The 26,173-nt window shown below is 49.6% G+C and overlaps 1 protein-coding gene across 1 annotated transcript in view; it reads right to left on the bottom strand.

Annotated features, from left to right (window-relative positions):
- LOC131273118 (kinesin-like protein KIF28P) overlaps positions 1-26,173 on the bottom strand; it is a 137,945-nt gene that overhangs the window by 69,457 nt on the left and 42,315 nt on the right. The window contains exons 7-11 of the mRNA XM_058275359.1: positions 23,969-24,080; positions 22,348-22,415; positions 18,477-18,583; positions 17,898-18,006; positions 16,998-17,094 (exon numbers count right to left, since the gene is read on the bottom strand). Coding sequence (XP_058131342.1) covers positions 16,998-17,094; positions 17,898-18,006; positions 18,477-18,583; positions 22,348-22,415; positions 23,969-24,080 — 493 coding nt within the window. The remainder of the gene's footprint in view (positions 1-16,997; positions 17,095-17,897; positions 18,007-18,476; positions 18,584-22,347; positions 22,416-23,968; positions 24,081-26,173) is intronic.

Genomic DNA, 26,173 nt, shown 5'->3' with positions numbered 1-26,173 from the left:
ATGTTCAAATCAAGGCATCATCAGAGATGCCTTCTCACCAAAGTCAGCTACTGGTGAACCAGGTGTCCCGCCACGTGGGGAGACGAGACGGCAGTCAATCTCTACTGAGGTCCCTGCCTTCTCCAGGATCTACCATCAGCTGGAGCTCAGCTGTGGGCAGTCAGGCAGAGGGCTCACCCCTCCAGCCTTGAGCTGCTCTGGGGCCCAGTCTCTTGGGGACTTCAGGTTTCAGCTTTGGCTGCTAGCGACCCTTGAGCCCTCTCTCACACGGCAGGGTCAAAATGGCAGCTTCTTCTGTGTGTGTCTCTCTCTGTTTCTCTGTTTATATAAGGCTCCACTAAGAAGGCAAGACCCAACATGAGGCATACCTTACTGATGTAGTTCAAAGTGATCTAATAAAGGTCTCCTAACAAATCTAATGCAATCAAAGGGTCTCACATCCACAGGAATGGATTAGTTTAAAAACATCTTTTTGGGGGAGATTCACCAAATTCAAACTGTCACAGGCTCTATTACATACCAAGGCCACCTTCTCTGTCTTAAATTCCACTGCTCTCATTAACCCTCCTCCCCAGAGTACAGAAACAACTCAAAGAAATAAAATGTAAAAGGTGGGAAAACAGCATGCAGGTAAACCATGCTCCCCAAGGTGAAGCATGGGGGTGGGGGTGAAGCCAGCTAGTACGATAGGGCATCAGTAGATGGATCTGGAACCTGGCAAGAAGTCTACGCAGACATCAATAGCCCCACGATGGCTGCTGGAAGACCCTCCCCAGGATTCTGCCCCTCAGAAGAAGACTTCCTCTGGAAGCCAGGAGAAGCCCTGGATATTCCCCAAGGACTTTATCATTGGGCCCTCAGGGGAGATTGATGGGGGAGGTAGTCAATCAAAACAGGAAATAGTGAACAGCTGGAACTCCTCCCCTGCCATTAGGAAAGGGGTGGGATAATCAAGAGTTCAAAAAGAAGGCACGAGCCCTGAGCTCACTCTCTCGTGTGCTCTCTTGCCTGTGGACCCCTGTTCCTGCCCACTGCTTTCACCATTTTTCCTCTGCCATGTGGTCACACAAGTAAAACCTGAGCATTTATCATCTATAATGGGGAATTGTAGTCTGTAAATCAGCCCACTTTATCACTTTTCAGCCCCTTCCTCTCTACCTGGGACCCCTGATCTGTTATTTTCTCCCATTTCTCGTCCTTCCCTACTTGAATAAATTACTGACCTAACTTACCCAGCGTGCTCTTAAAATTCATTTCTGCAGCACAGCCGAGAACCTAGACAAGATCTGGTATCATATTTGGCGAGCCAGCCAGGAGCTTATTGATGAGTGAAACAATGGCCTACAGCCTGTTTGACGCCTCCCTTTTAAACGGGTTCACCTGCAAGCCCCCACAGGATGTAACCCCGGGAAAGAAGGGGCCAGGGCACAGGCATTCTCCCAGCCAGGATGGCTGGGTCAGGGGGGAGTGGCTCAAATCACAGCCCTGCCAAGACAGAGGTTCCCTGGCAGAGCACCGGGCCCTGCGAAGCTTCTTTTTCAAGCTGTTTTAGCAGCCAGAGGCTCTGCCTCAGGGCCGGTGGCCATTGTCTTCTCCCGCCCTCTCCCCTGGGGGGTACAAGGCATGGTGGAGAGCTGGGGCTTGCCCCTCCCACCGGCCGGTGCCTTCACGGGCCTGCCAGGCAGCGGGCAGAGCCAACATGGATGCCGTGGGAGTTCCCTCCCCACGGGGGTCACAGGCCAGGATACCCTGCCATAATCAACCTTTACCCACATTTTCACCTTCCTACTGCTTGTTACTGAATCTCTCTTAGAGGTTTATGTTAAAATGAGCCTTTCTTTGGAATGTCTTAGAAACTGTAAAATGGAAATTGCCTTTGCTAGCAAGGAAGCTACTGCCTCAGGGCCCCAAGGCCTGATAGCTGGAAAGCTTGATCTCTAATCACTTAGAGGCCTTTTGATGGCTGGTCTAACTGGGAAACTCCTAGACAGTAAAGTCATAAAACCAGGACTGCTTTGAGGACTTCTGTAAGAACAGGAAGAAGCTTTTGTCCTTTCTTTGAGGAAGGAGGAGCAATATTCGAGGAAGAAGCACTCTTCATCTCAGCAGCTTCAGGTTGATATCTATTCGGCCTGTCTGCCAAGTCAAGAATGGCCCCAGGAACACCTGGCGGCAGGGGCTCTGTGATTTCTGGGGTGGCGGGAATCAGAGAGCAGCCAAACGTTTCCTGGGATTTAACTTAGGAACTTCTGTATGGATAACTGTGCAGTCGGTCTCGGACCCTGGAGTGTAGGGGTGCTAAGAACCAGAGCAGTAAGCTCTGAATGGCCCCCACTCCTTGGGCCCATCCATGCAGAGAGCAGCTAAATATCCCCTAAGGGCGATGTCTCAGGCATTTTGATTTGGGGCAACGGCTCAAAAACGACTTCCACCAATTCAGCTTGGGTGCTTTGATCTGATCACCAGAATCACCAGATCACCCCCAAGACCTCGGTTGCCCACAGGGATGCCTGTAGGCCAGGCAGGCTCTGAAAATTTAAATTCTCAGGATGCATCAGCTCCAAATTATGTGGAGTGGTGAATGTTTTAGTCAGACTAGGACTCTGGGATGCCAGATTGGTCAACTCTAAAGCGCTTCTTCATTCTTCCTAGAATAATGGGCATGGTCTCTAGCCCACCAGGAAACTCCCCATAGGAGTATCTTCTCGAGAATCAGGAAAATTTGCCTATTGCTGGTCCACGTGGCCACAGTATAGCTGAGAGCAGCCTCTGTATAGGACCCTGAGTTCCAGTTAAACAAGTGTAAGAAAAGAAAACAGATAGATCTGAGGCCCAGAAACCTCATGTTGTGTCTCCTTAAAGAAATGAGGAAATAAACCTCAAACTTCGAATAACTCCCTTTTAGAAACAGCCTTCTCAGTTTAAACTCAGTTGTGTCTATAAAAGCTATGAGTAGAGATCAAGATCCAAATCAGTTACTAAACCTCTCCTAGAAAATAAGAAACCTCCTGTGCCATCAGTTAAGGTCAAAGAGTTCCTAGAAATTCTAAAAGTATAAGATTATCTCTTCTGTTTTAATCTGTACTTAACTTTATGTTTAACTTTGAAGTCTGTGTTTAACTGTCAGTTTGCTTGTACCTAGGAAATTAGATTTGGGGTTCACCTGTTATAAAATGCATAACGTTGAAAGGTAACCTAAAAATGAGTCTTTAAAAGCAAAAAATGTCTTTCTAGTGGATTTAATGTATAAATCACAAGTGGAATTGTTTCAACTGCTAGAAAAGCAGAAAACTTTGCAAAGTTGTTCAAGAGATAGATTTCAGCATTTTCAAATTCTCTTGTGCATTCAAACCAGGCCTTCAGTACACTACAGGTTGCCTCTCCATTTGAGTTATTGGCTAGGTTGGTCATTGACCCCTAAAACAATAAAGGTATCTACTACATCTCTGGTTGTGCTCCTGAAGTTGATGGAGACTACGCTGCAGTTTCATACTCCTGCAGCAGCCAACAATGGCTTGACATAGCCAAATGTACAATGGGCATTGCCTCTAGACTGGCACTGTTTCATAGTGCCAAAGGGTGCTACGTACCAGGCCAGTGGAATACTGGAACCTACCTTCCTAGCTTCTCTCTAGGGTCAATGGTGCTGTGGCATGCTGGCTGTGTGAAGAATATACCAAGTAGAGCAATGATCACCAGTGTACTGTGAGTAGAACTTAAACACAATTGGCATTTTGGCTTGCTCCCATGGAGAGATAATATGTAAGGTATGGCAAACCTGGAACTTGAATCTATTAATTGCAGTTCAAAGAGAAGCTTATGCATTGGGTAGTACATTAAATAGTATTAAGTACTGTACCTATATCCTATTCTAGATATATGTCTGATGATTATGGTGATATCTTTTCTATTCTAAACCATATGCAGAGAAATACTGAACATGTTAAAAGTCCTAGTAAACTTCATTTTCTAAGTAGTTAATGAACGTGCTTAGCCCAGGTCTCCCTCCCTTCTTCCAGAACTTGTCCCACTCATGCCCTGGAGAGGACTGGCAAATCCACATGCCATCCTACCAGGGCTCAGTGTTTTCCCACCAGAAGGGAAACAGCAAGCAAGGTGGCTAAGACCCACTTCAGCTTAAACCCTTTCAAATTGTCCACAGAAAACCTTTCTCACTTAGGACCTGCAAACCGGGTTCTGATCAAAACTTGGCAGGAAAGCAAGCCTCACTCTCAGTTAGAGCCAAAATGGAAGGAACTTTACTCTGTAGTTCTGATCATTCCCACAGCTATTAAAGTAAAGGAATTTCCAACTTGGTGCACTAATCCTGAGTGAAGGCAGCTGCCCAAGATAGTGCCAGCTCGCCGAAGCACCTGATGGGATGTACGAATGCCAGTCATTGGACAGTCTGAAACACCTCTTTAAGAGAAAAAGCTAAGTAGTGTCTATGTGAAAGTCAGCTGTTTCCTCTAACACTAGCCCAAATACCTATTACGAGGAGGAGGGCAAACCAGACATCCCTCAAGAAACCTTGTTTGGGGCGGGAGACTTGGCCCAGTGGCTAGGGCGTCCGTCTACCACATGGGAGGTCCCCGGTTCAAACCCCGGGCCTCCTTGACCCGTGTGGAGCTGGCCCATGCGCAGTGCTGATGCGCGCAAGGAGTGCCCTGCCACGCAGGGGAGACCCACACGCAAGGAGTGCGCCCCGTAAGGAGAGCCGCCCAGTGCAAAAGAAAGCACAGCCTGCCCAGGAATGGTGCCACACACACGGAGAGCTGGCACAACAAGATGACGCAACAAAAAGAAACACGGATTCCTGTGCCACTGACAACAACAGAAGCAGACAAAGAAGACACAGCAAATAGACACAGAGAACAGACAACCGGGGTCAGGGGGAAGGGGAGAGAAATAAATAAATAAATAAACAAACAAATAAATAAATAAATCTTTAAAAAAGAAAAAAAAAGAAACCTTGTTTGTTTTCATTTCCTATACTTTAATTTAAAAGGGCAATGCGGGGGGGTGGGGGGATATATGGGGACCTCATATTTTTAAAATGTAACATTTAAAAAAATAAATAAATAATTTAAAAAATAAAAACAAAAAACAAACAAAAGAGAAAGTATTCTCATCTCTACCTCAAACAGAGAGCATCTCCTGGAGAACTCATCAAGGACAGTCATCGGAGCCCCTGGTTTGCAGGCTGCCCTGTGGAATTTGGATTTGTGCACTCCCATGGTCATGTGAGACAATTTTATCAAATCTCATACTATTTAAAGATACCTTCTGTTGGTTCTTTTTCCCTAGAGAACCCTGACCAACACAGATGTCAGCCATTATATTGAACAATTCATTAAAGGACACCTGAAAATCCAAGATTCAAAGGCAGATGCTATCATCATAAATGGCTATCTGTAGGCACCATCTGGTTGTTGAAGAAGTTTCAAGTAGCTTCCTCTTTCTGATTTCTTTAGTACTGGTGTTCTTAACAAGGAGTCAAAACAAAAAAAATAAAAACAAAAAAAAACCCACGTTATTCTTGTGAGGATGTGTTGGTGCAGATGTGATATATTTATTAAATAATACAGTATAGTGTGGACTTAGTAAACAAACTGTGGTTTTCACCCGACTGGTAAAGTGGTCCACGGAACAAAAAAGGCTAAGAGCCCTGGCTTTAGTATATAACCACTGAATTAATTACGAAGATAAATGTAAATGTTTCAGTTGCACTTTCATGAGTGCTTTGAATTTATATTAGTCAAATGGTTATATATATATCTGAGAGCTTTTGGAGTGGCACTTTTTTATAATTATAAGGAATTCCATATTATAAATGAAAAATAAAATAAAAGGGCAATGCCTCTTCCCATTCCTCTCCCTATCTTAGGAACTGGGATTGGTAATTTATACCAAACCCCATTATCTATTTCAGTCACCCCCTAGAGCTAACTAACAGCATAAATGAAACCAGCTTGCCTCAGAAGCTCTAGAACAGCCAGCAGACTCCCTTGCTGCTGTGGTGATGCAAACTTGCAGGGCGCTTGCCATGCTAACTGCAGCACAGGGAAGGGTATGTCCTTTCCTTAAGGAAGAACGCCACCTCTGTGTAAATTACTCCAAAACAGTCCTAAACAGTGTCCAAAACCTGCATAAGGAAACCCACCAACGTCAAGGAGATGCAGCCTCTGCAGACACCTGGCCTTTTCTACTTCTGTGGTCCAGTATCCTTAATGGAACCATATATTTTCAAAATTCTAATTAAGTCCACTTCTTCCAGAATCAACATCTTGTTAGCCATATGGGGACTTCATCCAGCTTTGCCCAGGATGTCAGATCCATCTTCCTCCAACCGAGCTAGAATAGCAGGAGGGTTTTACACCTTGTCAGGTAGGGCCTACTGCCCCTAATCAGCAGGAAGCAGCTACAGAAGAATGATCATCTCCCTTCAACACCCCTTTAAGAATAAAGGTGGAAACTCTCTGAGGGGTGGGGAATGAAGCCAGCTAGTAAGATAAGGAATCAATAGATGGATCTGGAACCTGGCAGGGAGTCCACATGGACATCAATAGCCCCACGATGGCTGCTGGAAGACCCTCCCCAAGATGCTGCCTCTCAGAAGAAGACTTCCTCTGGAAGCCAGGAGAAGCCCTGGATATTCCCTAAGGACTTTATCATTGGGCCCCCATGGGAGATTGATGGGGGAGGTAGTCAATCAAAATGGTAACCAGTAAACAGTGAACAGCTGGAACTCCTCCCCTGCCATGAGCAAAGGGGTGGGATAATCAAGAGTTCAAAAAGCAGGCACAAGGCCTGAGCTCTCTCTCTCTCATGTGCCCTCTCACCTATGGACCCGTTCCTGCCCTCTGCCCACTGCTTTCACCATGTTTCCCCTGTCATGTGACCACGCAGGTAAAACCTGGGCATTTATAATCTATAAGGGGAAGTTGTAGTCTGTAAATCAGTCTGCTTTATCACTTTTCAGGCCCTTCCTCTCTACCTGGGACCCATGATCTGTTATTTTCTCCCATTTCTCATCCCTCCTTGCCTGAATAAATTACTGACCTAACTCACCCAACGTGCTGTTGAAATTCATTTCTGTAGCACAGCCAAGAACCTAGACAAGATCTGGTAACAGAGATGTGGAAATGACACTTTGGGCCAGGCTCTGTGGGGCTGTTTCTGCTTGCTACAAGCCGCCACAAGCAATACTGCAGAAGTGAGCTGGCTTTTCCAATGGGGGTTCATTGGTTTGCAAGCTTATGGTTCCAAGGCTGAGAAAAGTGTCCAGATCAAGGCATCATCAGGTGATGCTCTTTCCCCAAAGACCACTGCAGGTGATCCTGGACCCCTGTCACATGGGGAGGCAAAGGGTGGCATCTGCCAGTCTCTGCTTCCTCTCCGGGCTCCATTGCTTTCAGCTTCTGGCTGCTCCATCTGTGGCTTTCTCTCAGCTTCTGTGGGCTCCTCTCTGAGCTCCTGTGTCTTTTCTCTGTCTCTCTCTATCCATCCCATTTGTAAAGGACTCCATCATGAGGATTAAGATGTACCCTGGGTGACCTCCTTCCTGAAGTAACCTAATCAAAGACCCTTAACTAAAGTAATCTAATCAAAGTTTCCACCTACGATGGCTTCATACCCACGGGAATGGGTTAGCTCCGAGGACTAGTTCTGGGGTCCATAAAAGCCTCAAACCACCACAGAGCCACTCATGGCCACACGTCACTGCACTACCAGCACATCATGCCAGCTCAATGCTCCCAGTACAAAGTAAAAATCACTGTTTCTTCTCTGGCGGGTGAATGCCAGTCTAACTGAAGCCAACGGAGAATGAAAGACCTTTATAGACCAGAATCTTAGTCTTGGAAGAGGTGTGATGCCACTGGGAGCTGTTTATCATTCCTTGGAAAGCAACTCTTGCCCCAAACCCTTGGACAGTCCAATGTCAACATTGCACAGCAAGTGGAAATCGGTACACCTCAGAGAGCTGCGCACCAACCACTACACGTTCCTAACACACTTTACATCACAGAACCAGGCTTCCGGCTCTTCATCTTGGTCTTCTGGAAAACACAACAGAAAATGAAAGAAGAATGGCAAGGTTCTGAGACATTTTTCAATGAAGTTTTATGAGAAGGACCAGAGGAAAGAAACCACTTCATATATTGGATGTGGCAGATGAATTGGTTGCAGAGTTCAGCGCTGCTGATAACTATGTTTTCCCAAATGAATCGGTTTATGACCAGAAGAATATAAGATGATGTGTCTATGATCCTTAAATGTCTTAATGCTTAGGAACATTATCATTAAGGAGCAGAAAGAAATCAAGTGGATGGTCTGCCTACTAACATTGGCTCAGGAATGTCAGAATTTAGAGACAGAAGACAGAGAAGACTAGAAAGAATACAATAGAAACACTCTCAACTTCAAGAACTTATTCTACAGCATACTGCCTTCAAGAATTCAGCACAGAGAAACTGCCAAGCCCAAGCCAATTGCCACCTCCCTCCAACTCCATCATCCACCTCCTGTTTGTTCATCACCGTGAACACCAGCAAAAAGACAACGATTGACGGAAGTATTTTCAATGACAAATTTGAGTGTCTGTTTAATTTTGACAACATGTTTGAAATCCATGATTAGAAAGAATGTATTAAAAAGAATGGGGATGACTTGTGGACTAGAATCAGGAAGCTGTTCAGAATCATGTTCAAAGACCGTAACATGGCAAGAAGTTGGGTACCTAAAGCTCTGGGACCTTATGTGACAGCACGGGGATCAACAGCAGTGTATTTGTCACATCATCAGGTTCACCTTCAAATGACAGGAGGCTTTCTGCCAGTGACTTGACCAATGATGCAGCTGGCACGTTGGCCACGAGTTCCAATGGGTCTCAGTACTGTGGCTCCAGGCGGAGACGCCCAAGTCTTATGCCAGGAAGACGATGATGATGATGATGACTTTAATGAAGATGATGATGAAAACTGATTTTCTTGGCTTGTAGACCTCCCCACCCCCTTCAAACTCAGTTTCAGCAAAAAACTGTTAGGGAAGAGAACCTTTTTTTTTTTTTTTTGGTAAGCTATTGAATTTAGATACACACCTCCAATAAGCAAGCAAGCATTGTTTTTTGTAGGATTTTTAAAAAATATGGTGTGGATGTGTGCTTTGAAACCAGTGTGCTAATGTAGAATCTTTACCTACTTCTAGGGTTTTGTGTTTTTGCTTTCTTTTTTTATTTCAAAGTTCATTTTTGCCCCCTTAATATTTGTTGAGTTTGTTGCTGTCCTTTTGTGGAAAGTGGTATATTGAATGACCGTTTATTTGCAGTATGTTATGAATGATGCCATTAACTGAGGGATAGCAAGATTACATAGTGAGGTTTTTTTTTTGTTAAATCACACAGAGTCCAAGGAACCAAGCAAAATAGCAAAGCTCTACTTTTTCAATCATTAAGTGCCATAAATTTTATTATGCCTTTATTTTCCCTTAAATGACATTAATTACTGTGATTCCATCAAGTTTATACACTTTTTTTTTTTTGCTCTATTTTGTAGCCGTCAAATTACAGTAGTTTTTGTTTGTTTTTTGTTTTAGTTTGTATGGCAAAGTTTACTACCATGCTGGTTTGGCTACATCAACTATATTGAAGGTGTGGAATGGTTTAATTCTAATGGTAAAATCTGTCTGATTTCTTACAGACAATGTTTGGAAACTTTTTATTATATAGTTGTTTACATATTTATAAGTCTATCTTTTAAAGACACATACTGAACCAAACATTGTATTTGTTTCATAAGCATCTTCCTGTGATGTATTATTACGTTGAAATTAAGCATAGAGAATGTTTTTAAAATTTAAGCACATGCTGTTTTAAGAGACTCTTCCAACCCTTTACGCTGGGCGCGGCCTGCTGCCCGCCGCTTGCCCGCCCCCTGCCCGGGCCCCTCTTAGCCCTGGGCACGTCCACGGCGCTCCCACTCTCCCTCTGCCCGAGACCAAATGTCAATCCAGAGAATTCTAAGCCTGGTAGGATGTTATAGAAATCGTATTCCTAATGTCTCTTTGATGTCTCAACCTTTACATGCCTTGTTTAAAGTTGAATAAATTGAGCCCCTTTTTGGGATGCAACCAGTCAAAACTCCTTCCAGGAAATAAAGCACAGTTTGCTCAGCACCCCCACTCTGGGACACCCCAATTAAAAATGACCCTTTTTTTCTCCTTATCCATGAAGTAGAAGGAAATGCCTTAGGTCTTCTTACACAAACACATAAAAGCCAACACAGACCTCTAGAATGTTACACAGTAATTACTCGCCATCGCCCAGGGACGCCCTTGGGTGAAAGTCAAGGCTGCAAAACTTTCTGAATCAGATGAAGAGCCAATTATGGGACCTCCCTTAACTCTTTATGGCTCTCATTCTGCTGAAGCGCTCTCTACCAAGAGCAGCTTCTCACGAAATCCTCGCTCAGACGTGGGCGCAGCACAGAAGAACGTTGTTACCAAGCCAGGCGCACCCGACACGCTTTTGGGGGAGAAACATGCAGATTCTATTGCATCCTACGGCTCGACGAGGACTCTGAGTACTGCATGTCTGAGTACTCGAGAATGCGGGGCATCTACCGGGGATCTCTTGGGCACCTTCATCCGGGAACAGAGAGGAAATCCTGACGTGATGACGTGATGGCGACCTGGGTGTGGTGGAATCAGTGCCAGCGCTGCACACGGTCCTCCTCTTTGCACCCTCCTGGCACTGTCCAGATTCTTACTTTGCGTAGAGAATTAGTGTCACTGACGTCAATAAAGTTGTGGAGGGTGTTCAAGGTCTTCAGAGAGGAGCCGGGTCCTCTGCTAGTGGCATCTGGGGAGAAACTGATGCGAGATCTTCTTTCTGTGTGGTGGCATCCTGGCTCTCTCGGCGAAGGTGGGTGTTACTAATGTGGAAAAGGCCATAGCTGTTGTTCTGTCCTGTAAGCACTGTGATGGTGGGTTTGTTTGCAGACAGGATTCCTGGCTATTACTAGTCAGTTGCATCAAGTAAACTGATTTACTGGGCTGGTGGCTTTATGAATGACACTCGCCATCAGGAGGACTCAGTGGAAGTCCAGAGAAGGTACCAGGACTAGGGATTAAACGCAGGCTCTCATATGCAGGAGGCCGGCGCTCAACCACTGAACCACATTGGCTCCCCAGTCTTGGCTCCTCGTCTGTGTGCTCGTTGTCTGCTCATTTTCTTTGGGAGGCACCGGGAACCGGACCTGGGAGCTTTGGGACCTTCCGTGTGGGTGGCAGGTACCCAACTGCTTGAGCCACATCAGCTCCCCTCCCTTTTTAGGAGGTACTGGGAATTGAACCCAGGACCTTGTACATGGGAAGCAGGTGCTCAACTGAGCTACATTCTCTCCCTAGTGAGAGTTGTTTTTTTCATTTGTTTGTTTTCAGGAGGTACCAGAGATTGAACCTGGGACCTCACACATGGGAAGCAGGTGCCCAGCCACTGGAGCTACATCTGCTCCCCTCTTCAGGCAATTTTGGAACTTCGGTTTGGAGGATCTTCCTCCCAGCTCTGTTGAGGTCCCTCCCACGCCTGATGCTCTACCTACATAACAGCCATGTGGAGGGAAAGCAACCACGGACAGGAAGAAAATGATTTGGCGTGGCTGTGTTCCAATAAAATTAAAGAAAAAAAAGAAATGTCCCCTCCCAATGTCCCTTTTGTTCATTGTCACAACGTTACTTCCTATTTCTGACCAAACTCCTCATGACTGCATAGCTTTAGCTGACTAAATATTAACTCCTCAAAAAAACTCCACAAAAAAAAAGATGAATACTGTGATGTTATCTGGTACACAGATAGCGCCCACTTAAAGAGCACCCAGGAACCTGTCCTGCTGGACTTGCTACCCCTCCAACCAGGAAACGACAGGACCCGGTCCTGCCTCAGCCCGGCAAGCTGAGCTTCTTGCCCTCACAAGAACTTGTGTGCTTGCAGAAGGAAAAACAGCAAATCTATACACCGACAGACTGCACGCTTTTAGGGTCGTTCATGATTTGCGGATGTTATGGAAACAAAGATGGTTTTTTCCCTCCAATGGAGGGAGAATAAAAGACAGGTCTTATCTTATGAAATTGACAAATGCTATACTGTTACCAAAGCCTCTGACTATAATTAAAATTCCTGGTCATCCTCTGGCAAATGTGAAGGGAGCCCTGGCAACCAGAGGGCAGATATGGCTGACCGTACATTGTATTTGCCTCCAGGAAACTGTTTTAGAAATTAATGTCATAAAATGTCTTGCTGAAATACTGGTGCAAAGTAAGTTGAGGAAAGCAGTGTTTCTGGAAACTGTTCCCTAAAATAGCTATGAAAATATATCACAATTGTTTAATTTGTCGCACGTGTAATCCAGGAAAACCTCTCCATAGCTTTCAAGGGCATTCCCCTTACCTACTGGACCTTTTGAAATTTGGCAGTTGGACTTTATTTAATTACCCCTATTCCAAGGCTATAAACGTGTTTTGGTAATAATTTGTATGTATTCTCATTGGGCTAAAGCCTTTCCATGCAGGCAACTACTGCAGCTACAGTCACAAAGGTATTTTTTTAAAAGAATTCCAAACTGGAGAATTCCCTTAGATCTTCACAGTGACTGAAGAACCCCCTTTGCAAGAAATGAAAACAATATGCAAAATATGGCCTATTTCGCAAAATTTTCCTTGTGCCTCTCACTCCAATCCTCAAGTTTAATAGAATGAAACAATGATGTAATTAAAATTCAATTAGGAGCCTCTCCTGTTACTTTTACCATGTCTGTAGTTGGTGCTGGGGTTTAGTGTATACCCAGGGGACCTGAATCTCTGGACTGACCATGTGACAGGCAGGCCCTGAGCCTCAACAGACTTGCAACTCCTACACTCTGGTTTATTGGACTTACCCCACTCAGCTAACATGGAGGTGAAGAAGGTCAACCACCACACCAGGGAGCCAAGAGTGCCTACAACTGAAAGCAGGAGGATTGCATCCAGCATCCATGTGGAATCTAAGCTCCCTCTTGATATAGATGTGGAGTGGACACAACCATTCTAGGGTCCACAGGATGGAGGAATAGTGTATGGATTAGAGTGGACTTACTGATATTCTCTTCATGAACTGTTGTGATTAGTAATCGAAGAAAATGTGGCATTGGTGTGGAGAAAGTGGCCATGGTGGCTGCTGGGGGTGGGGAGTGGGAGGAAGAGAGGAGATGTGGAGGCATTTTCGGGACTTGGAGTTGTCCTGGGTGGTGCTGCAGGGACAGTTACTGGACATTGTATGTCCTCCCATGGCCCACTGGGTGGAACGTGGGAGAGTGTGGGCTATGGTGTGGACCACTGACCATGAGGTGCAGCAGTGCTCAGAGATGTATTCACTAAATGCAATGAATGTCCCATGATGATGGAGGAGGTTGTTGTTATGGGGGAGGAGTGGGGTGAGGAGGTGGGGGGTATATGGGGACCTCATATTTTTTTAATGTAACATTAAAAAAATAAATAAAGACCAAAAAAAAAACCTCAATTAGGGAGCGGATTTGGCTCAATGGATAGAGCATCCGCCTACCACATGGGAGGTCCGGGGTTCAAACCCAGGGCCTCCTGACCCGTGTGATGAGCTGGCCCATGTGCAGTGCTGATGTGTGCAAGGAGTGCTGTGCCACGTAGGGGTGTCCCCCGTGTAGGGGAGCCCCACATGCAAGGAGTGCGCCCTGTAAGGGGAGCCGCCCAGTGCAAAAAAAGCGCAGCCTGCCCGGGAGTGGTGCCGCACACAAGGAGACCTGATGCAACAAGATGACGCAGCAAAAAGAGACACAGATTCCAGGTGCCACTGACAAGAATGCAAGGGGACAAAGAAGAACACACAGCAAATGGAGAGAGAGAGCAGACAATTGGTGAAGGGGAGAGAAATAAATAAATAAATCTTAAAAAAAACCAAAACTCAATTAGCTAAATTAATGGACTCCTTCAATCTACCATGGACAAAAAGCCTTACCTATAGTTTTGTTAAATGTAAGATCCACTTCTTTTGGAAAATATAAGTAATCGTCATTTGAAATTATAACAGGGAGACCTATGAAAATAAACTCTGGAATATATGAGCCCTGCCTCATAAAAGAAAATATACTAACCTATTGTCAGGAATTAATCAAAACTTTGAAGAAAAATAAAACAATTCTTTTATACCATGCTCTGGGAGATGAAAATATTCAGGACCACTATCTTCAGCCTTTGTATACAAGAAAAGACATCTCCCTAAAGACTACTCTAATCTCACAGGAAGGGACACTATCAAGTACTTTTTTAAAAAAGCAGCTTTATTTACATGCCATACCATCCTTTCAAAGAGTCCAATCAATGGCTTTCAGTATAATCAGAAAGCTGTGCTTTCACTGCCACGATCAATCTGAGAACATTTTCATTGCTCCAAGATAAAAGCCCTGTATCCCTTATACCCCCTGTTGTTGACACCTAGCATCGGTATGGTACCTTTTTATTACCAGGCACTTTAACCCATGTGCAGCTAAATTAGAAGGTATTAGTTTTTGGATTCATATTTCTCATCTAAAGAAAGGCCCTAGCCCTGCCTTGAAATCCATTCCTTCTGGGGACCTAAAGCTCAAAATTATCAAGATCAGAAGCAGATGGCATCTGGTGCACACAGCTATCCCAAGACCGAGACCAGGCCTGTGGGATTCATACTTACAGCGATCTCAGGCTTAAGTCACCCAGAAGTAGGCGGTATCTGATATAAATTGCTAACCCAAGAACCAGACCTGATTTTCATCAGATTGAATGAGCTCTATAACACCTGCTATAACCTTCACTTTTACTCCTTAGCCCTTTTTTGTACCCCAGTCCATCTCTGTCCCCACCACAATGAGTCCTTACCCCTTTTAAACCCCTCACTCTTGCCCTTATCCTCTCTTTCAGGCCCTTTGCCATTCACCATCTTTAGTTTTCCAGCCTTACAAAGGATTGCTGACCTAGGCAATCTATCAAATTACTGGGTCTATGCTAATTCAAACTCCACAGAAGGGCCACAGTTATTGGTCACATCCATTGGCACTTATTTAATTGGCTAAATCTTATACCTTGGGAAGACTAGACTCCAAGTTCTTAATCTTAAAACTTGCACTTATGAAATTTATTTCTGTAATAAAACTAAGCCTAATCATAATTAATTCCTAAGAGTCACCCCCTGAAAACTTCCTTGTTGCTCAAATGTGGTCCCTGTCTAAGCCAAACTCTGCAAAGAAACTCACTACCTTTCCCTCTACATGGAATATGATTCCCAGGAATGAGCCTCCCTGGTGCCAAGTGATTAATACCAAATGTAGCTCAGTAAGGCTTTCAGAGAAAGATCTTGATCAAAAAGGGGAAATGTTAAAAGAAATAAAACAAAATAGAGTTATTGTGACTTAGAGATTTAAAATGGAGTTGGAAGGTCATTCTGGAGGTTACTCTTAGGCAGGACTCGGCCAGAGAAGATTCACAAAATGGCCCAAGTCTGCAAAGTCTCAAGCAACAGAGTTCCTCAAAACTCCCATGGCCCACTGGATGGAATGTGGGAAAGTGTGGGCTATGGTGCGGAACACGGGACATGGGGTGCAGCAATGCCCAGAGATGTACTCACCAGACGCAATGGATGTGACATGATGATGGGGGAGAGTGTTATTGGGGGGGGAGTGGTGGGGTGGGGGAGGCGGGGGCCAATGGGGACCTCATATTTTTTAATGTAATATCTTTTTAAAAAAATGAATAAATTGAGTAGAATTTGGAAAAAAAAAAAAAACCCAAGGACATCTGAACCATAAAACAAACCACAGGATAAAGGACTCAGTTAACTAGGTAAACTGAAGGACAATGAGAGGATCCCGTATATCAACCAACCACAAACAACTTGTTTGTTGACTTGCAGCTTAATTCGTTTTTTTTCAGTTGCCAATAGTCAGACAGAACTGGAATAAACTATGCAGGCAAAAGGAAAACTTTAAAGTCTTGAAATTCTTTCTGATAAAGAATAAAGAGGGTAGGATGAAAATCCTTCTCATTGTTACTGTCTATACAGAACATAAAAATCCTGGGGTCCTACTCTCTGAGTTAGACTTGACTGTTGCAGCTGGAAGTCACGATCCCAGCCCGCCCCCCCCAGAACGCTGCTTTAACGGTGCTTCTTGCTGTTGGGTGTGCCCTCTGTTACACCCGCACCTCTAGGATGCTTGGACCCCCGGTTGATCTGGTTTCCTGATGCCCCAGGCTCCTTCCCTCTCCCCGCACACTGCCCGAGTCTCACATCTGTTCCAGGCTCCACAGAGCTGCCAGAATCCAGACTTGGCCTCTCCTACGGCTCCCCAGGGATTCCAGGTCTGATCCACCACCGGGGAATTTGTCCAGAGCCTCACGGCTTTGGTAATAAGGTGAGGGTGGGGGTGGGAAGAAGAGAGAGGGCCCCTCCCTTACCCAGGCGACCAGACGCACATGGCCCACTCAGGTCCTGACCTTGGCAGTGAGCCCGGGATAGGCGCCGTGGCTCGGGGTTACGTCATCCAGTCCCCAGAAGACCACCCCTCAAATCCTCCCCAACCTCTACTTATCAGTTGCCTTGAGTTTGCTCCTCAGCCTCCCTCATCAATATACACCAAGGCCCTTGTGCTTCCCTCCCTTTCCGGCCCTGCCACCCACCACCACCTAATTCTGCCAATATTATATCATTTGTCACGGGTCACATTTCAGACATTACCTATTCCGGAAACAACTCGCCAGAATTACCCCCCGGACTACACGCCGGGAGCCGGGTGCGCCTGGGCCTGAGGGAGGGCTGCGCCCCGGGGCCCGGGCCCCCGACTCACCTGGGCCAGGGCCCCCCACTCACCTGGGCCAGGGTCCCCCGACTCACCTGGGCCAGGGCCCCCAACTCACCTGGGCCAGGGTCCCCCGACTCACCTGGGCCAGGGCCCCCAACTCACCTGGGCCAGGGTCCCCCGACTCACCTGGGCCAGGGCCTCGCACTGCCGCTCCCATCCTTCGCGAGCGCGCGCCAGCTGCTGCGCCCAGGTCGCCGGGCTGGCGGGAGCCCCAGACCGGGTTTCTGCCGGGAAACTCGCCGCCTGCGCTGGGAGGAGGGGGCAGAGTCGGCCACGCCTGCAGCGCCAAAGGTGAGGGGCGAGACGACGGCAGGTGCCAGGCCGCTCGCGGGCGGGACGAGGGCTCTCCGCGGGAGCCACACCCACGAGTGGGGAGGGCGCTTCACGGGCCCTGCAGAGCGCAGCGCGGCCCCGGCTCCCAAGCCCCGGCTCCCAAGCCCCGGCTCCCAAGCCCCGGCTCCCAAGCCCCGGCTCCCAAGCCCCGGCTCCCAAGCCCCGGCTCCCAAGCCCCGGCTCCCAAGCCCCGGCCAGGAGGGCGCTGGAGGGAGGCGCGCCCGGCGCTGTGCGCCCTGCAGGCACGGGGGGCGCGTCCTCGCCTGCCACCCTTCCAGGGAGTGCCTCAAGGCGCGGCGCGGGAGGACCCCGTGCCCACTGCGCCCTCGCCGGTCCACGGATCCAACTGGCCCCGGTGCGGTCCGCAGGCCCCTGCGCCCGCGCGGCGGGGACCTGCAGGGCCGCCGGCGCCCCCCGGGAGTGCCCTAAGTCGGGAAGTGCCCCGAGGAGCCTCAGCGAGAGGGGACGGCCCGGCCGGGCGCCTGCCCTGAGCCTGGGGGACCCGGGGGGCGCGGGGCCCGAGCGGGCGGGGAGGGCGCGGGCAGGCGGCGGCCCGCTCGGAGGAGGCGGCTGCGCCCCGCGGCCCGTTCCCGCGCCGAGCGCTTCGCCACGGTGGGCTTCGGCGGCTTATATTTTGCTTTTCTCCTGCATCCCGGTCTGAGTCGTTACCGGGATAAAACGGTGTGCAGCCCTGCGGCCGGGGGCGCGGGCAGCGGCGGGGGCGGCTCAGCCCGGCTCGGGGCGGCCCGGGAAGGGGCGCGGCTGCACGAGGCCGAGCCTGGGGGAGCGGGCCGGGCCGCGGAGGCCCAGGGGTCCCGGAGGGCGGGCGCTGCCCCCACCCCTGCCGGCACCCGCGCTTCTCACAAAGCGCGGGTTTTGTTTTTTGGAAAGATCCCGGCCGGCTTCCCGCCCCAGCCCCGCGCTGGCCCGGGGTGCTCGGGGACCCCCCTGCCCCCCGCCCCGAGCCCCCCGCTGACCCCGGGGTGCTTGGGGCTGCTCACCCCGAACCCCTCACTGGCCCGGGGTGCTCAGCCCCCCTGCCCTCCGTCCAGGGGCCCCTTGCTGGCCCGGGGGTGCTCGGGGCCCCTCACTGGCCCGGGGTGCTTGGGGCTCCCCCCACCCCCCTCACCTTCCCTCCACCCCGAGCCCCTCCCTGGCCCACGGTGCTCGGCCCCCCACCCTCCACCCCGGGCCCGGGCAGCGGCCAGGCCTCCTCTTGGCCCACCGCGGCCTCCTGACTCAGTTTACCTGCCGTTCTGGAACTGCCACGTCCGAGCAGCGGCGTGTCCTCTGCCCTCCGCGCCCTCTCGGGCACCCAGGAGTTCACCACGGCTCGGGTCCGGATCTTTTTAGCCCTTCCGCGGTGGACATGAGCAGTCAGCCCCGACGCCGCTCCACAGGCCCCAACAAGGAGATTTCCACGCCCGGGTGCCTCGAGACACCGCGTCAGGTTCCACTAAACCTCCAGCACCGCAGTGGGCCAGGGGGCCACCTGCAGGGGGAGCAGGGCCCCGCGCCGCCCCCGCCCCGGGCCAGCGCGCAGGGAACAGGCTGGCGCGTCCCCGAGAAGCCGCCGGGGGCTGGCCACTGCCCTGCCCGGCGTCAGGCCGCAGGAGCTGGCCCCCCGTGCACCCCCTCCCGTGCGGCCAGAGAAGACGGGCTGACAGCACGCGAACGTGCCCACACTGAAGAGGCATTTGCTTTTTACCTGGAATTCAGGCTTAACTGGGCACCCTGTATTTTTATTTGCTAAATCGGGGAACCTTTCTCCTTTCGTTTTGCACAGGGGAGATGGAGGAAGAGCGAATTTACAAGGTTTGCCCCAAATCACACAGTTAGTGGCAGACCCGGGAGGACGGCCCCAGCTCCGGGCACCGTTTTCTCTTTCCTCTGCAGCTCACGGTTTCTCGTGTAAAAACCACTGGCCACATGCGCAGTGCTGATGCGTGCAAGGAGTGCCATGCCACGCAGGGTTGTCCCCCGCGTAGGGGAGCCCCACGTGCAAGGAGTGCACCCCGTAAGGAGAGCCGCCCAGTGCGAAAGAAAGTGCAGCCTGCCCAGGAATGGCGCCGCCCACATGGAGAGCTGACACAACAAGATGACGCAACAAAAAGAAAACACAGATTCCCGTGCTGCTGACAACAACAGAAGTGGACAAAGAAGACGCAGCAAATAGACACAGAGAACAGACAACCGGGGTGGGGGTGTGGGGGAAAGGGAGAGAAATAAATAAAATAAATAAATCTTAAAAAAAAAATGTTAAAACAAAACAAAAAACTGCTGGCCACAGACTTGCACCCAGTAATCACGGACAGAATGAGTATTTCAGACACGGCTAAATTTGGCCCAAAGACCCAAGCTCGTGGCGCGGACGCTGGAAGGAAACGTCTGTGGAGTAAACGCCGCTGAAGCCGTGCGGAGGGAGGACGAGGATGGCAGTGTCGTGGGTGTGTGGGCTCCCGCCCCGAGCACCAGGGGAGGAGAGGGTCCAGGCGTCTTTCCAGCACGGGCTGAGCACCAAGCAGCACCGCGCAGGCCCCACTCCTTCCTCGTCTCCCACGAGCGCCCCCGACTTTGTGAATGAGGCATCACTGCTTTCAAGGTAGCCAGGGGAGTGGAGGTGGCTCAAGCAGGTGGGTGCCCGCCTCCCACACAAGAGGTCCCAGGTTTGGTTCCTGGTGCCTCCTAAGGAAGATGAGCAAGACACAGAGCTGATGCAAAAGGCTGGTGTGGCGAGCTGATGCAACAAGATGACACAATGAGATGACACAACGAGGAGACACATGAGGAGACACAACAAGCAGAGAGTGGAGGTGGCTCAAGCGATTGGGAACCTCCCTCCCACATGGGAGGTCCCAGGTTCAGTTCGCAGTGCCTCCTAAAAAGAAGACGAGCAGATGAGGAGAGCAGACAACAAACAGACGCAGAGAGCAGACAGCGAGCATAAACAACAAGGGGGGAGGGGAATAAATAAATAAGAATAAATTGATCTTAAAAAAGTGAAAGATAGGTAGTAACTGAAGGTCAGGGAGGCGCTCACAGTTGGGAGGCCAGGGTTCTGTTGGCAGACCTGACGTTGGGTAAGTTTCATTTCATAAACCCGCTCCAGCTGGGTGGAAGCAGCCGCCTGGAATGTTGGCCTGGGAATTCCAAGCTCACAGCTGCCCCTGGTGGGGCTGCTGTGGTGGGTGACGGGCGCCGTGTGCTGCCCCTGGTGGGGCTGCAGTGGTGGGTGACGGGCGCCGTGCCCTGCCCCTGGTGGGGCTGCAGTGGTGGGTGACGGGCGCCCTGTGCTGGACCTGGTGGGGCTGCAGTGGTGGGTGACGGGCGCCGTGCGCTGGACCTGGTGGGGCTGCTGTGGTGGGTGACGGGCGCCGTGTGCTGCCCCTGGTGGGGCTGCAGTGGTGGGTGACGGGCGCCCTGTGCTGGACCTGGTGGGGCTGCAGTGGTGGGTGACGGGCGCCGTGCGCTGGACCTGGTGGGGCTGCTGTGGTGGGTGACGGGCGCCGTGTGCTGCCCCTGGTGGGGCTGCAGTGGTGGGTGACGGGCGCCCTGTGCTGGACCTGGTGGGGCTGCAGTGGTGGGTGACGGGCGCCGTGCACTGCACCTGGTGGGGCTGCAGTGGTGGGTGACGGGCGCCGTGCCCTGCCCCTGGTGGGGCTGCAGTGGTGGGTGACGGGCGCCCTGTGCTGGACCTGGTGGGGCTGCAGTGGTGGGTGACGGGCGCCGTGTGCTGCCCCTGGTGGGGCTGCAGTGGTGGGTGACGGGCGCCGTGTGCTGCCCCTGGTGGGGCTGCAGTGGTGGGTGACGGGCGCCGTGTGCTGGACCTGGTGGGGCTGCAGTGGTGGGTGACGGGCGCCCTGTGCTGCACCTGGTGGGGCTGCAGTGGTGAGTGACGGGCGCCCTGTGCTGCACCTGGTGGGACTGCAGTGGTGGGTGACGGGCGCCGTGTGCTGCCCTGGTGGGGCTGCAGTGGTGGGTGACGGGCGCCGTGTGCTGCCCCTGTTGGGGCTGCAGTGGTGGGTGATGGGTGCTGTGCCGTGGAGTTGCTGTGCATGGTCAGGGACACCCCCTCCCCAAACCCTGCACGGGTCCAGGCACCTGCTCTCATGAGCAGGACGGCAGCGCAGCATGACCGCCTGCCAGCTTACCCGGCAAGGGCCAGCCACTCCCAGGCCACGAGCACCCCCCTGGGAGCTCAGGCCTTCCGTAAAGAGCTAACCCGCTGGGAAGTGGATCTGGCTGAACGGATGGGGCATCCACCTACATATAGGAGGTCCAGGGTTCAAGCCCAGGGCCTCCTGACCCGTGTGGAGCTGGCCCACGTGCAGTGCTGATGTGCGCAAGGAGTGCCGTGCAACGCAGGGGTGCCCCACATAGGGGACCCCCATGTGCAAGGAGTGCGCCCCGTAAGGAGAGCCACCCTGCACGAAAGGAGCACAGCCTGCCCAGGAATGGCGCCACATACACGGAGACCTGACGCAGCAAGATGACGCAACCAAGAGAGATTCCAGGTGCTGCTGACAAGAATACAAGTGGACACAGGAGAACACACAGCGAATAGACACAGAAAGCAGACGACTGGGGTGGAGGGGAGAGAAATAAATAAAAATAAATCTTTTAAAAAAAAAGCTAACCTGCTGCACGGGGCTGGGGCAATGAGAGCGCCAACGAAGGGATGCCGACGTGGTGTCCCCAGGCGAAGGAGCGGCCTAATCAGCTCATCTTTATTTATTACTAGGGCAAAAGTCCCCTGCTGGCCTCGTTCTCCACCCGCGGCCCACGTGACAGTAGGCACGTCTGAATGACTGTGGTGCTATTTAGCAGGAAAGTCCAGGCCGACGGACAACTCGCGCAGGCCACCCTCCAGCCTCTGGCCTCACTTGAGCCTGTGGCTCCTATCAAGACTGGGTGGCAGGCGATGGCGTGGGAGAGCCCTGCGCCTCGGTTCCCTCCCTGACTTGTTTTATTTCCTCTCACTCCCCTCCCACAAACCATCTCCGTCTTCTTCCCCATTGGACCCTCCCCCAAAATGCCAGCCCTCCAAGCATAAGGGCGCTGGAAGCGTTTGCCAACTTAGAACTTAGAACCCGCCAAACAATAAACATCCCTGACGTACCTCTCAGCATATCTCAGTGTGGATAGCGTCTCCTCGTAGCAGATGTCGGCGGGACTTATGGCCACTATCTGTAAAGACAGCCTTTCAGACTTTGTGTTTTTAGATGGAGGCTTGTGGTTGCTATTATTGAAACAGCTAACACAGGGCAGCTTTGCCGCTTGCAATTTACAGTGCTGCTCAAATCTTGCAACTTGAACAGAAAACTCAAAGGCTTAGAGAAAAATAATATGCCCAGAGTCCCAGAGGTAGCCACGGGCACCTATGGGGCTTGAGCTCCCTCCTGGCCACGTCCACACCCAGTGCCCGGGCACTGGCTCGGCTTTCCTCAGGGTTTGAGTGGCTGATGAGCGCTCGTCAGCACTGCAGAGAGCACAGCTCGCTCCCGGAACGCGTTCGTATGGTTTTACGTCAGGCCGTCGACTTTGGATTAAGTATTCTAGAATTCAAATCAGAAAACACACTTTTGATGAGGTGGAACTGGGCAGGTCACTGATAGCAACAAGGGAGGGAAGCGGCAGGCGCCCAGTGTTGGCCGAGCAGTGTGCCCGGACCTGGGGCTGCATCCTTGGTGTCTGGTTGGCGTCACGGCTTTCCAAGCTCGGTCATGTTCAGCACCTCATCTCTTCAGGTGCATCGTGTTATTACCCCCGTAGGAGAAATGAGCAAACAGGGCTGTCACATATCCATGCCAAAGCCGGGGCCGCAGTCCCCGGCCCCGCGCCTGGAGCTGGCTGTGCAGATTCTCCTCTGACCTGCTGAGATGATCGACCCCCCACAGCCCCAGCCCACGTGTGTTTCCTGAAACAGCCCAGTGCCTTCAGTCGGCCTCATCAAGTCTGCAGGCCTGGGGGCTGCTGGATTTGGTTTTGTCGTCTAACGTTCAGCTTTCTCCTAGTCCAGGTTTTTAGGGAGTCATCCCACTGAGGCCCCCTGGTCCTGACAACCAGAAGAACTTTAAAGTAAAGCATTTAAAAATGGTTCGGCAAGACTAAATGGTAAGAGTAGGGATGGGGTCTACTGTGATTTTGGAGAGAGGCATACAGAACAGTCCCAGCAGCATTTCTCCCCAGTGAGGACAGTGGATCAGCAGCCGTTCCAAGGCTGGAGGCAGAGCTCACCCAGTTTTGTCCCTTCCTGCAGCTGAGGCTGAACAGCCCTGATTTTAACACGTTCTACGCTGTGCCCGCGTGGCAAGCATGCAACAAAAAAGCCTGGAGTCTTTGCTGAAATGACACAGTTCAGCTACTTTCCGGGTTGAGCATCTGCCTCGTGTCTAACACACTCAAACTGACTTCCAGTTGTACCATGAAGTGATGGGTGGTTTCAAATAATGTAGCATTGTTAGAGTCATTTTAAAATTATAGTCATTTTTTTTTCTGGTAATAAAAGCACAATATGTGTCTTGTAGAGAATTGGAAATCTACAGACCAGAATAAATAACCATTTTAAATTAGCAATATGGAAACTTTATTTGCACATATAATAAAAAGAGCACTGGGAGGCGCACGGTAACGTCTAAGGGCACTATATAGACGCCAAGGGCTGTGTTAGTGGCTTACTGAGAATAGCCTTAATAACAGCGACCGTGCCAGGCTAAACTACTTGGAGAAGGCCATCTTACCAATGCGGTCCGGCTGTTCCCACCCAGAGCCGACTGGAGGAGCTTGGTCAGCACGGAGTCTCTGTAGGGGATGTGCAAGACCTTCTTTCCCATGGCTGCGTCGGCCAGAGCACTAGGACGAAAAGAAAATGTGGAGCATCAAGTTCAGAAGTTTACCAAGAAGGAAGCTGCCTCCCAGGATAAGTCAGGAACACCTGTACATCAGCTCTCGGGCCCCGCACACCTGAGGCGTCTTCTGTCCAAGGGGCTGAGGCGGGACAGACAGCCAGCCCAGGCTGCTGGCTTCCTCTCTGAAAGCAACCACAGATAGGGAAGCGTGGGTGTGAGGAGCAAACACGGGAGGACCTGAGAGCCCACGGTCTGTTGTAAACTTGCCTCTGGAGAGGGGCTGCACACTGGAGGGGAGAGAAAGGCTTAGCAGGGAGAGGACAGTATGAGGAGCCTTTGTGAGCTTCGTGTCTTTCTGCCACACTGTTAAGACCCCGCAGGCTACAGACTCAGGTAAGAGTGAATGAGAAGGAAATATCCAACTGCCCACCCTGCCTCCAGCGGGCAGGGAAGAAATCAGCAGCCTTGACGAGGAAATTATCATCACAAACAGAGAAAAGAAACCTATAAAATAAATCTAGCCGATCTGGAAAAGAAACAAAGTAATCTTCTGGAAGTAAAGAAATACAATAATATTTTAAAGCAGATGAATGGGTTTGACAGCAAACTAGACACTGCTAGAGTTGGAATTAGTGAATTAGGTCAGAAGAAATTATCCAGAGTATAACCAGGAAACATAGATGAGAAATGCAAAAGAAAGGCACAAAGGACAGGGTGAGAAGATCCCACATAGTATAACTGAAGTCCCCGAGGACAAAAGCGGGGAAACGGGGCCATGTGTGAGAGACAAGGGCTGACAATTCTCCAGAACTGATGAAAATCATGAATCCACAGAGCTAAGAAGGGCAAAGAATTCCAAGCAGGATAAATGAAATTAAATACATACTCAAATGCAACACAAGAAACTGGATGATGCACAAAAAACAAAGAAAAGAGCTTAAGAACAACTGGGGAAAACAGGCAGATTATGTTCAAGGGACAACGATTAGACCAACAGTGGAAAACAACAGTATCTGTAATGCACTGAAAGGACATCCTGCCCAACTAACATTCTGTACCAGCAAAAATAGCTTTCAGAATAAGGGTGAAATAAAGACATTTCAATCAAACAAAGACAGTTTTCCATCAGCAGAGCATCACTAAAAGAAATTATAAAGACTATAGTTTGCCTGGAAGGAAATTGATCTTAGGTAGCAGTTGTGAGGTACAAGAGAGAATGATTTTTTTTCTAAAAAGGGATGTGAAGGAACACTGTGTTAAATAGTAATAATCATGTCTTTCAGGGTTCAGAAAGAAGAGACGTAAATGCATATCAACAATTATGTATGTAGGGGAGAGGGACGGAGATCCTTGTGTTACCTAGGAGGAGGAAAAAGTATTCATTGTCTCTCTCTATATGTGTGTGTGTGTGTATATATATATATAGACCAGATATAATAAGCAGAGTTTTAGACACATGACAGAGCTAACATAGAAAAGCACTGGGGACAGGAGGAACTGCTCGACAAATGGCAAGGAAGGACTGGTAATAGGTAAGAAAAAATAATGGAAAAGGATGCCGACATAATCCTGTACACAGGCAGCAACTGCAGGTGTGTAGGAACTTTAGCATTATGTAGGTGGGTATCTTTCTGACTCTAATAATCTTAAACAAGATGCAAAAAAATTGCAAAATATAAATCATAACCGTAATTTTTGTTTACCAATAGACACTTTAAAGAAGGTGAAAAGACAGGCTGCTAAATAGAAGATACTTATAATACATATAACTCAAAAAGTGTAATATCAAGAATATGTTAAAAATGCCTACAAATTAATAAAAATCAATAACAGTAAAATAATGAGCAAAACACAAAAACAGGCATTTCTCAGAAGAGGAAACACATTGCTAATAAATATATCAAGAGATGCTCAACCTTGCTAGTAATTAGGAATAAGACGACCATTATAAGATACATTTACACCCATTTAATTGGTAAATTAAATCAAGAAAACTGACAATATCAAGTGTTAGAGAAGATGTGGCTCAGTGGGTGATCTCACACATGCTGCTGGAAATGTCAGTTGGTCTAACAACTGTGGAAAACAATTTGTCAT

The sequence above is a fragment of the Dasypus novemcinctus genome, chromosome 13 (genome assembly GCF_030445035.2).
Source record: "Dasypus novemcinctus isolate mDasNov1 chromosome 13, mDasNov1.1.hap2, whole genome shotgun sequence".
In the NCBI taxonomy this organism is placed as follows: domain Eukaryota; kingdom Metazoa; phylum Chordata; class Mammalia; order Cingulata; family Dasypodidae; genus Dasypus; species Dasypus novemcinctus.
Note: the sequence above shows the minus strand (reverse complement) of the source record. Positions and strands in the feature narration are given on the sequence as shown.